The sequence below is a fragment of the Dunckerocampus dactyliophorus genome, chromosome 3 (genome assembly GCF_027744805.1).
Source record: "Dunckerocampus dactyliophorus isolate RoL2022-P2 chromosome 3, RoL_Ddac_1.1, whole genome shotgun sequence".
Lineage (NCBI taxonomy): Eukaryota > Metazoa > Chordata > Actinopteri > Syngnathiformes > Syngnathidae > Dunckerocampus > Dunckerocampus dactyliophorus.
The window spans coordinates 1,746,669-1,759,096 of NC_072821.1; the positions used below are offsets into that span (position 1 = coordinate 1,746,669).

At 42.5% G+C, this 12,428-nt stretch overlaps 1 protein-coding gene and 1 long non-coding RNA gene across 2 annotated transcripts; one reads left to right on the top strand and one right to left on the bottom strand.

Moving 5' to 3' along the window:
* Positions 1 to 1,072: 1,072 nt before the first annotated feature.
* LOC129179119 (synaptotagmin-5) lies at positions 1,073 to 9,964 on the bottom strand. The gene is made up of 5 exons (XM_054771968.1): positions 9,857 to 9,964; positions 7,289 to 8,238; positions 4,795 to 4,969; positions 1,598 to 1,764; positions 1,073 to 1,537 (listed from the first exon to the last, which is right to left on the bottom strand). Exons 1-5 carry the CDS (start codon positions 9,876 to 9,878, stop codon positions 1,379 to 1,381), a joined length of 1,473 nt encoding a protein of 490 aa, XP_054627943.1. The 5' UTR covers positions 9,879 to 9,964; the 3' UTR covers positions 1,073 to 1,378.
* On the top strand, positions 9,376 to 11,108 carry LOC129179120 (uncharacterized). Its single transcript, XR_008569899.1, has 3 exons — positions 9,376 to 9,543; positions 9,640 to 9,725; positions 10,142 to 11,108. It is a non-coding gene; the product is annotated as an uncharacterized LOC129179120 (long non-coding RNA).
* Positions 11,109 to 12,428: the final 1,320 nt, after the last annotated feature.

Consider the following 12,428-nt stretch of genomic DNA (forward strand, 5'->3'; position numbering starts at 1 on the left):
TGTGACATAATACCGCCTCGGGACCAAGATTACATCACACGTTGGTGTGGAACCTTCTATTTTTAAACACACTCTGGACTGCAAAATTCATTTGAGGAGAAGCGGGACACAAACGTACGTGTGCGTCGCCGAACGAGACACATTTCATTACGTGGAACATGCTTCACGAGCGACGTCAAAGCACATCACGTGTTTACACTTGCACTGTTCGACGTGGCCCGAAAGGAGTCGGAAGAAGCACACGTTACTCGTTTGTGTCTCTGCAATGAAATAAGTGATGGTTTGTTGGCTTCCTGTGTTTAACACGAACGCTTTGCCAGCGAAGGAAAATGATGCAGAATGTGGGAACTCAACAGAGTTTGGAAGCAGAAGAAGACTAATACAGACCGCTAGACAATACATTGTACTGTCTTGCATACAATACAAAATAAACAAGCATATATGACACATGATGACACGATGTGGTCATGAAATAAGAAGTAAGATGACAGAAGTCAAACTCTCAAACATTTTTAAATGAATAAACGCACAATAGAGGATAGATCATACCTTCTGAAATAATCATCATCACAAGCGATATCAGACACTCTGGTTCTCCTTAAACAATAGTAAATACAGGACATCAATTCACAATGATATCAGACACTGGTTGTCCATAAAAACAATACATGAATGCATTCAGGATGACTGATATCAGACACTGGTTATCATTCAATAATAATAAATGGATGAATTCAGGATTAATGATATTAAACACGGTGTCTGTTGTTTATCAATAAATGAGTGAGTTCAAGATGACTGATATCAGACATTGGTTTTCATTAAATAATAATAAATGGATAAATTCAGGGTTACTGATATCAGACACTGTGGAGTTCATTAAATAATAAATTAATGAATTCAGGATTAATGATATCAAACACAATGTTTTTTTACAGAATCACAGGGAATGAATAAATTCAGGATGACTGATACTGTAAACCGTGGTTTTCATTAAATAATACAAATGAATCAATTCAGGACAACTGATATCAGACACAGTGGTTCTCGTGAGACAATAACAAATGAATGGATTCAGGACAGCTGATATCAGACGCAGTGGTTCTCGTGAGACAATAACAAATGAATGGATTCAGGACGGCTGATATCAGACACAGTGGTTCTCGTGAGACAATAATAAATGAATGGATTCAGGACGGCTGATATCAGACACAGTGGTTCTCGTGAGACAATAACAAATGAATGGATTCAGGACGGCTGATATCAGACACAGTGGTTCTCGTGAGACAATAACAAATGAATGGATTCAGGACGGCTGATATCAGACACAGTGGTTCTCGCGAAACAATAATAAATGAATGAATGAGTTCAGAATCATTCATATCAGACGCTGAACATCTGATTGGATGTCGTGCCAGCGGGCGGTCTCTGCCGGCCCTCGGCTGCACATGTCCTTCCAGTGTCCTTGCCCCGCCTCCAAAACATGGCTGCCGATCAGCACGCGACCCAGAACGCTGGTCTTGGTGTAGAGGCGACCCTGCGGACAGAAATAAGCTCAGCGCTCAGTATTTGTTTTTGTAGCGCTGCGGCGTCCTACCTGCATGACGATGAACTCGAGCAGCAACGGCAGCTGAGCGACGTCACCGGCCGGCAGGTCGAATAAGAAGGGAGCGTTCCAAACGGGGTTCCACCCGCCGGCTCCTTTGGTCTCCTTGGTGCCAATGACTTTGCCAGCGTGGTGCAGATTGATGACGACGTAGTGGTCTGGCAGAGGAGGAACCGACGCTTGCAGTGTTTAGACTTGAGACGGTCGCAGCAGGAGGAGCAAATATTCAGCACGGCTTCCCTTTTTAATCCACTCAACCTTCTGCTAATTGGATTGGCTAATAATTCAAAAGCAACCTTGCCGTGATTAGTTGTGACACATTCCTGGAACACGACAAAGTGGAGTGACTCTGTTGCACTGACGGAAACCCAAAACTGTCAATGCTTGTTTTGTGCCCCTTGGCGGCGGCGGAGCGAGGGTGAGAATGCTGAGATACGCAGCAGACGATGCCGAGGGGAAATGACACCACGGGGGAAGGCGATCGCTTGCTCGTGTGGTTACGCAACACAGTTGTGTCGGGGAAAGGGAGGCTAAAAGACGCGACGGCTACCACGTGTTGTCTCCACCACTTTGTGCCACAAAACTTAAAACCTGCTTTAAAAAACATCCCAGATCCCAATCAATAAAATACTGGATTGACCCGAATATAAGACGACGCTGAATATAAGACAAATCCGTCTTTTTCAAGACTAAAACAGTCCAAATGAATGCCAGTGATGAGCCTCTGCTTTGCATGTAAACATCGCTACACCTCGAATATAAGACGACTCATCTTGTGGGCAAAAAAAGAACGTCTTATTTTTGTGTCAGTACAGCTTTAATTCAAATAAGCAAAATGTATGCATAATGTTGCATGTTTGCGTACAAATGAAATAGCCTATTGACCAGAATAGAAGACAACTCTGAGTATAAATCAGTCCCTCTTTTTCAAGATGCAAAAAGATGTAAAAACAAAGCATCTTAGTGATGAACATGTCTTTGCATTTTTACATCTCTAGACCCCGAAAAAAGATAACCCATCTTTTTTTAGGGGTGGAAAAATAACGTCTTATGTACGGGTGGAAACGGTATTACTTAAAATAAGCAAAAATGCTTGGAAAAGTCATATTTTCTGTTCTGCCGCTGATTATTTTTCTTATTTTAAGTCACAGGTAGGCCAGTCACGATAATCGATAAATCAATTAATCGAACGGTAAAAAAAAGAACAAAAAACAAAAACAATTTGTTGATAACATCGATTATCGATGATAATTTGTAGCACGGTTATCGGCCAGCAGAATGTGTTATTGTGGCGGGCCTCGTCGCAGGTGCCAAACTCAAGGCCGGGGGGGCCACATTTGTCCAGCCATTTTGCTTGATGTGGTCGGCAGAAGACGCTTTTTTAAAAATACATTTTATTTGATTAATTTCTTACAATTGATTTTTATTTTTGTTCCAAATGTTATATGTTTATATTAAAAAACTAAAAATAATAATAAAAGACAATCAAACTATACTCTAATGAAATAATCAAAAGGAGACAATCTTCCTTGCTTCATGTATTTGTTTGTCAAATCTGTGCTGCAGTTGGACTTTCTTATTTGCTTTACTGTCAAACGAAGATGCTTCACCTTGACTTCTGATTCCAGTGAAAGTTTGTTCGTGAAACATGGCTACCATGACGATGCTGTAATCAAATGTGTAATAACATCACGAGGCAACAGCACATTGACAAGATATGCTGTAGTTTCACAGCTACGGGGGCCCTCGAAGAGCAACCATAACTGCCATGTGGCCCAAGGTGAAAACGGGTTTGACCCCTCCGGTTTGAAGTAGTTTAGTAAGTAGCTTTAGTATACTGTATGCTACATACAATAAGCAGTCAATATTAGCATTGGTTTTATTTCATCTTTAACCTTAGAAGCAGTTTTTGGACTTTTTTACCGTACTGACCTGAATATAAGACAAAAGACAAACGATGACATTATAACGACAATGACATTCTATTCTTTTTTCCCCACAGTAAGGCTGTTGGCCACGCCCCTGAAGTAAACTGCGACGGTGACATTTTGACCCTGGAACAGATCATTTCTATTTCCTTTGGGACTCTCACAGCAGATGTTGCGCTTCGTCGACTCAGACAACTGATCTGGTTTCTATGATGCATTATTATCATTTAGTATTCTTTCATTTTTGTAATCAGAATTGTAATTGTAAATAGGAGAAAAAAATATCATTATTAATATACTACATATAACATATATTATTTGTAATATATTACTAATATTTTAATATTCATTATTAACAAATTATTCATTATAGCTTAGAAATACATAACTATGTGCTTATATAATCTATTATTAATAATATATTGTTATGTAATCTATAATATATTATTTATGGGGTTCTTATTGAGTTAATATTGAATATGAATATATATATTTGAATATATATCTATTTAACATAGATATATAATATTATACATATATAAGTGTATTTTATATTTTTATTTATTCATATTTTATAATTATTATTCATTTTTTGTTATTCATTTTTAGAATTTAATTAATTGTAATTAGGCCTGTCACAATGAAAAAATTGCTGGTCGATAATTGTGCTACAAATTATTGTCGACAATCGATATTAATATTGATTTAATATTTATATATATATATATATATATATATTTGAATATATATATATATTTAAAAATATATAATTTTATACATATATAAATCATATTTTTAAAATATTTTTATTTATTCATTATTTATAATTATTACAAATCTTTTAGTATTCATTTTTGTAATTTAATTAATTGTAATTAGGCTTGTCAGAACAAATTTTGCTGGTCGATAATTGTGCTAAAAATTATTGTCGATAATCGATATTATTGTCAACATTTTTTTGGACAATTTTTTCATTCATTATTGTCGTGCGAGGTGTAATACGCATTTGAAACCACTAGCTGGTCCTCAAGTATAGTGTACGGTGTACCTGTGTGAGACATGTGGCCCAGAGTGACGAGCACATGAAACACACACGAGTACATGCGTATGTCAATTTATCGAGGGCGCCATAATAATCAACTGTTTTTTTGATCATTTGATGAATGGATATATCGATTATCGTGACAGGCCTAATTGTAATTCATTGTAATGAGTCAATGCTTCTCTATATACGTACTGTATTTTGACTTTATGATGTACCTGGAGCTCCAGGGATGCGCGTCAGCTTGGCCAGGTTCTCTGCCTTGCGTACCATCACCTTGACACGGCGGGCCAGCGACTGGTACTGAAGCAGCACAAAGAGTTGGCCCAGAGGTCGCGGCGACGTGCAAAGTGAACTCTTCCTCCGAGATGATGTGTCCTGAGAGCTCACACTCTGGGGAGGAGGAAGACAGGACCTTTTTAGTTTTGGGGGAGGGAAATGTTTTCTACATTCCTTATTTCATTCCACGTGAGTGAGACACCTTCAGATGCTTCTCAGAGGGATGCGACATCACTTCCTGGATGGATGGATGAAAGGATGGATGGATGGATGGATGGATGAAAGGATGGATGGATAAAAGGATGGATGGATGGATGGATGGATGAAAGGATGGATGGATAAAAGGATGGATGGATGGATGGATAAAAGGATGGATGGATGGATGGATGGATAAAAGGATGGATGGATGGATAAAAGGATGGATGAAAGGATGGATGGATGGATGGATAAAAGGATGGATGGATGGATGGATAAAAGGATGGATGGATGGATGGATGGATAAAAGGATGGATGGATGGATGGATGGATAAAAGGATGGATGGATGGATGAAAGGATGGATGGATGGATGGATAAAAGGATGGATGGATGGATGGATAAAAGGATGGATGGATGGATGGATAAAAGGATGGATGGATGGATGGATGGATAAAAGGATGGATGGATGGATGAAAGGATGGATGGATGGATGGATAAAAGGATGGATGGATGGATGGATAAAAGGATGGATGGATGGATAAAAGGATGGATGGATGGATGGATGGATAAAAGGATGGATGGATAAAAGGATGGATGGATGGATGGATAAAAGGATGGATGATGGATGGATGAAAGGATGGATGGATGGATGGATAAAAGGATGGATGGGTGGATGAAAGGATGGATGGATGGATGGATAAAAGGATGGATGGATGGATGGATAAAAGGATGGATGGATGGATGGATAAAAGGATGGATGGATGGATGGATAAAAGGATGGATGGATAAAAGGATGGATGGATGGATGGATAAAAGGATGGATGGATGGATGGATGGATGGATGAAAGGATGGATGGATAAAAGGATGGATGGATGGATGGATGGATAAAAGGATGGATGGATGGATGGATAAAAGGATGGATGGATGGATGGATGGATGGATGGATGGATGGATGGATGGATAAAAGGATGGATGGATGGATGGATGGATGGATGGATGGATAAAAGGATGGATGGATGGATGGATGGATGGATGGATAAAAGGATGGATGGATAAAAGGATGGATGGATGGATGGATAAAAGGATGGATGGATGGATGGATGGATGGATGGATGGATAAAAGGATGGATTCTCCCAGTGTGTGCTTTGCGTCACAAACCGGAGCGCCTCACGCTTGAAAAGACTGACTTGTGCAATAAATGGAGGGCGTGTGGGCGGGGGGGCGTGTGAAGCACGTCATCACTCAACGTGTCCGAGTGCATCCGTCCAAGTGGGATCACGGGGCCGATGGCGGCCTTCCAGTCGGAAGCGACGGAGGTCCAGCTTTCACTGAAATTACACTTGAAGTTCAGTCCTGCACCCTGGAGGACTTCCAGCCTGCACCTGCTGCCAGTTTCATGCTCTTTTCTTCTTTGTTGTTGTGCAGCCGCTGGCACCAGTGGAGCGCACCGTATAAGACAAAAGTATTGGGACATGTGGTGACTCCGCCTACAGGAAGTCACAGTATGAAGGTGCCACCATAACATAGACTATATATATTATGTAAGGTCTGACATTTTGTTCATTTTGGAGGTCAGAGGTCACGGATGCTCAAGTTCAGGGCTGTTCAACTGGTGGGTTTTTTACATTAGGTCCTTAAAAACAGCAGAGAGCTCCTGTCCTATAGAGGCTCTTTGACCAGCGTTTTCACAGTAGCTTCTTAGAAGCAGCAGATCGTTTCTGTCATTTAGAGGATCTTTGACTAGCCTCTTTGCAGTAGGTTCTTAAAAACAGCAGAGAACTGCTGTCATATAGAGCACCTTCGACTGGTGTTTTTGGAGTCGAATCATTTCTGTAATACACAGACTAGCATTTTTGCAGCAGATTCCAAAAACAGCAGAGCAGTTGTGTCATATAGAGGATCTTTGGCTAGAATTTTGCTAAACTGACTAAAAACAGCAGATGGTTTTTTTTCATAGATAACTTTTGACTAGAATTTTTGCAGTAGGTCTCTAAAAACAGCACAGCATTTTTATCACATAGAGGATGTTTGAAGAGCATTTTTGCAGCAGATTTCAAAAACAGCAAAGCAATTCTGTCATATATATGATCTTTGACCAGCGTTTTTGGAGCCGATTCCTAAAAACAGCAAATGGTTTCTGTAATATACAGGATATCCGACTAGCGTTTTTGCATCAGATTAAAAAAAAAACGGGATCTGCAGGACATGCATGAAAAGACGGAAGTCACAAGTTACCTTCTTGAGTTTGCTTTTAGTCGGGCTGAGCTGGCGCGTGCAGGTCGCTGTGGTGTCGGGCTCCCAGTCCAGGTGCTGACAGGGCAGCTCCACCACCCCCAGCGCCACCTCCCTCAGGCCGGAGAAGTCGCGACTGTAGACCTCCAGTCTCAGCGTGCACCCCCGCAGCTCATCCACCGAGCCCACCTGCATCTCCAAGCTCTGGCTCTGCAGCTCCGGGCTGAGGCTGTGGCGTCGGGAGGCCACATGCTGGGGCTCGGGGCGGAGAGGCGGCAGGCTGGCCCGCACCGACATCCTGCTGCTGCGCCTCCGACCGGCCCCCGACAGTCCCAAGATCCTGACCACCAGGGTGCCGGATGCTGAGTAAAGCAGGGAGAAGTGCAGCAAGGGGGTGGCCTTGGCGGGGACAGAGGACGCCGTAGAGCCATACTGTAATGGAGAGGGCGCCCCCTGCTGGCAGGATGTAAGAGTTTCACCGCTCAAGGTGCTGCGGCGGCCCTTCGCCCAGCGAGATTTCGGAACCAGCTTAGTGAGGGACGGCAAAGACGCCCTGGTATGACTGGAACCTTTACGGGATGCTGCTGGAACAACCGGAGAGCTGAGGCGGCGCAGCGGCGATGAGCTGCTAGGGGACAGACTGACCGACCTGGTGGGCCTGGGGTCAAAGGGCAGATCACTCAGGTCGTCCTCAGAGGGGGAGGAGCTGCTTTTAGAGGAGGTGAAGTCCAGCACGTCCCCGTCCAGCTCTTCGTACTGCTGCCTGACGGGCCTGGTGCACAACGCCGGGGTTAAGGTCACGGTGACACGCTCGCTGGGACGGGGACAAGTGACGGACGCCTCCTTGTCCTCCGCGGCCGTGGCCTTCTTTCGGCGGCAGCAGAGAATGACGGCGAGCACCACGCAGTAGCAGAAGACGGCCAGAAGCACGGCCAGCAGCACCTGCAGATGGACTGGACACGAGCACCAGCTTTCAGTGTCAACATCAGCACCAGACTGACAGATGGCTTTGAAAATGCTTCTTAATTACACGACGTTAATCATTCTAATGAGATCACGCAGGAAATGTCCTCGAATTCATCAAGGGCTCAACGCCAACACGGAGCCGGCGTCAAATTTCCTGCCAGTCCGACGGCGAGGAAGAAACTTTTGTGTGATTTGATTTAGGTTTGCTCTCCTGTCTCCTTCACACGACTGCAGACTTGGAAACATCTGATTGGCCCTTCAAGGATCACCTGACTAATAAAACCTTCATTGAATCACCAATTAAAATCGGCACATATCTAAAGTAACGCTAAGTAACGGTTGTTGTTGCTAAGGTGGCGTGTACTTTATCTTTACTCCACTGTATGTATAAAAGTGCGTGAAAGCGACAAAGACAACTCTGAACAGCAATGCTAGCACTGACGCTAGCGCTAACGCAACTCAAGAGCCATCCTGGCGTTGGCCACAGCACCTTTTCTAACTTATTAGAGAGATGTGAGACATGTCCTGGCTAGGCCCACCAGAACATGATGCAGGGTCACCATGGCGACCACAGACAAACAACATTCCTAAAAACATCAGAGCGTTTTTGTCATATATACAGTAAAAACAGAAGAATGCGCCTGTCAAATAAAGGATCTTTGACGAGTGTTTTGCGGTAAGTTCTTGACAGAATGACAGATGGAGCGCTCTTATGCAATAGAGGAGCTTTGAGTTGCGTTTTTGCAGCGGGTCCTTAAAAACAGCGGAACGCTCATCTCCATGTCTTCCATGAGCATTTTTGCAGTAGGTCCCTAAAAACAGCACCGCACTCCTAACATATAGAGAATCTTTGACCAGCTCTCCTTCCAGGAGATTCCTCAAAACAGCAGACCATTCCGCTCGTATAGAATCTTTGACTAGCATTTCTGTAGTAGATCTTTAACAAAGTGCAAAGTGCTCCTGTTATATAGAGGATCTTTGGCAAGTGTTAATTTGCAGTAGCTAGGTATATAAAAGCAGCAGAATGCACCTGTCAAATAAAGGATCTGTGACTTGTGTTTTGCAGTAACTTCTTTAATGACGGAAGAGCGCTCCTGTCCAATAGAGAATCTTTGAGTGGCATTTTTGCAGCGGGTCCCTGAAGGCAGCACAGCCCGCCTGTCATAGAGGATCTTTGACTTGCGGTTTTGCAGTAAATCCTTAAAAAACAGCGGGACGCTCCGCAGGGACAATCATCCTCCCCATGACAAGCCAGTGAAGCATCGCCATGATTTTGAAGCTGTTAAATGAAGGTCAAATGATTACTGACTGTGTCTTCATTGAATGAATATTTGTACTATTGTTGTTATTAGTAGTAGTAGCTGATATCACATGTTCTTTTTTTCTAGTCTAATCATAAGACGCCATGCGGAGGGATGGATGGATGGCTTCCTGAATCATGACTCAGCCTGAGGAACAAGTATAAGAGAATCTGGTGAGACTTCATCATGCAAAGCAGCACAGTGGATGTGAAACGCTTCAGTCTCTTTCATCATGTTTGGTCAACAAACTCAACCCCACATGAGCAAAATGTCCGAAAAAGGTCAGAAATAGACTCGCTCTTACCTGCCAGGACGTACTGCGACATGTTTGCAGTGGGCTTCCTTGCGGCGTGAGGAGTCAGTGAGCGCACGGTGCCCACTAGTGTGCACGCAGCGGCTGACTGAGCTTTTATTCCTTCCACTCATGTGCACTGCAGCCTGACTGACTAAACTCTGCTCAGCATCCACACTTCCTGTGTGCCAGCATGTGGAGTTCATTTATTTATGCATCTCATTCATTCACAAACATCGTCACATAACACAGTCATGTTGCCCTCCTATTGCGTCTCATTAGTGTGTATCTCTACAGTAGGTGTACGTGAAGCACACAAGTTCGTCCTGTCCCTTGAGGAGAGTGCTCCTGATCTCAACGTGTTATGTAGATCGAAGACACGTGCCCTCCATTCAAACATCCGTTGCCATGGGCAAGACCAAAGAGCTGTCAAAGGACCTCGGGGACAGGATTGTAGACCTGCACAAGAAGGGAACGAGACCCCTGGAGGTGCAATAATTAGCAGTGACTTGCCCTCGCTCTGGAGCTCCATGCAAGATTTCAGCAGGAACCAGCCCAGAATGACAGGGGAGGAGCTGGTTAGGGACGTCAAGGGAGTTGGGAGCACAGTCAGCAAGAAAACAGTTAGTAACACTTTGCTGTGACGTACGACGGAGTGTGAGGGCCACATTGAAAAAAATAATCTGAGATTACGAGAATAAAGTCATAAATTTATGAGAAAAAAATTTGAGTTTTTTTCTCATAAATTTCCGACTTTATTATCATAATATTACGGGTTTGTTGTGGTAAATTGACATCTTTATTACTCCGTCGTAACAGGCATTGCCTGGGGCAGCTATGAAAAAGGGGGGCTTATGTGACCGCTGGCCTTGGGCATGTGGAGGGGCGGTGAAAGGAAGTGAGAAGGGCTAGCCATGCTAATCTGTTGGTGCTCAACTGCTGTGTTTTGCTGCCACGTTATAAATAAAAGCTTAAGGAACTCAAACAATGTACAGAGATGAGCAAATTCAAAAAACAATACAAGCAGTTGATGTTTGTTAAATACAAGGCAGAAGAGTCTTGATCATCACAATGATGTTCTGTCAGGTTCGTTTTTTTTAATTTATATTTATTTTATATATATATTTATATATATACATACAGTATATACATCTTTTTGTCTTCTTACTGTTATTTATGATGTATTATTATTCTGATTATCATAGGAAACATGACATGAAATGCAGGAAGTGAATAATATGTACTGTACTAGATGTAGAATAGATGGGGGGTAGGATTAAATAAGCTTTGCTTCTTCCTACTCCTTTTGGACATGTGGAACTGTGAAAGAATGATTCATGAGATGTATTCCATTGTAACCTTCATGTTCAAATAAACTAAACCAAACCAAACCAACTACTGCAATTGTGAAATATAGCCATTTTTACTGAAGAGAAATATCAATGACAGGGCAGGATGATATGTATTTGGACGTATTAACAGCTCCAAATGAACGGAATATGTCAATCAAGCTAAAAGATACCACACAAGTCTAAAATCTTTGTCGAATACTCGTGTCTTTAACACTAGTAGAACATTTGAATCACACTTTAAGCCATGTTATTATGAGCAATGAGGGGTTGTGTTCAAAGACATCATGTAATTTAAGTAAAGCAGTGTAATTTCCAGCATACTTAAATGTAGCAAATTGTTTTTTCAAGAAAGTACTCAGTTTAGACATCACTGTTGCAAACGGTTGTAGCTTGAAAATGGTTAAAGATAAAGGCGTTCTGTAAAGGAGAAAAAAGCATCAGTATGACCCAAAGTTTGTGAATAACGTCCGCATGTAATTTGCATATGATGACGTCACGAGGCTCAGAAACGGTCAGATCCCTGTTTCCACGACACCCAACAAGCTCATCAAAATGTCTAATCCACTTGTGATACTCTTCCTCATCTCTCACGCAAACACAGCCATCATCATCATCATCATTTGCAGCGGGAACACGACTGCTGCCTTCTCGCTAGTAGAAGTATTTCCTGCCGCAAATTCCGACGCGACTGCCTCTATTTCCGCCTTTGTTTGGTTACATTCCCGCTACTCCCCGTGACCATAGCGGTGTTTTGGCCAACCGTGCGACACGAAAGAGAAACATATGGATCCTCTGGGATGTCCCCTCCAGCGACCCAGAACACAGTGAAGCTCCGAAATGTGCTGTTTTGTGGACTGTCATAGCGGGCAGACGCGCTGCCGCTAGCAGCCGTGAGCACTTCAAACTCATGAAACGCCTTAAGAGTTAGGAAGTCAGTGATTAGAATATCCACTTCATGTTTTTCTTTATCTTCCACCTGGGAAGACGAAGATTTATAAAAGGAGCAAGGTAATTATTCAATTTGACTGCTTTTGCAGAGGCAACATGTCTGAGCAAACTATTTACAGACAAACAAAAACCCTGAGACGGTTGGGTAAATATAAACATTTTTAAACAATAAAGCTACCCAGCTTTGGGAACTAAATAAACGGAACTTAAAAAAATATAACTTACAAATAGGGCGTATTACGTAATAATAATAAAAAATAATAAAAATTCCGATAGTTCTTTCT

Excerpts from the sequence above, each read along its gene's own strand:
- LOC129179119 (XM_054771968.1), bottom strand. The coding sequence starts at position 9,878 with ATGTCGCAGTACGTCCTGGCAG. Across the intron at positions 4,970-7,288 it reads CTAAAAGCAAACTCAAGAAG|AGTGTGAGCTCTCAGGACAC; the intron begins GTAACTTGTGAC and ends CCTCCTCCCCAG. Across the intron at positions 1,765-4,794 it reads GCGCATCCCTGGAGCTCCAG|ACCACTACGTCGTCATCAAT; the intron begins GTACATCATAAA and ends CTCCTCTGCCAG.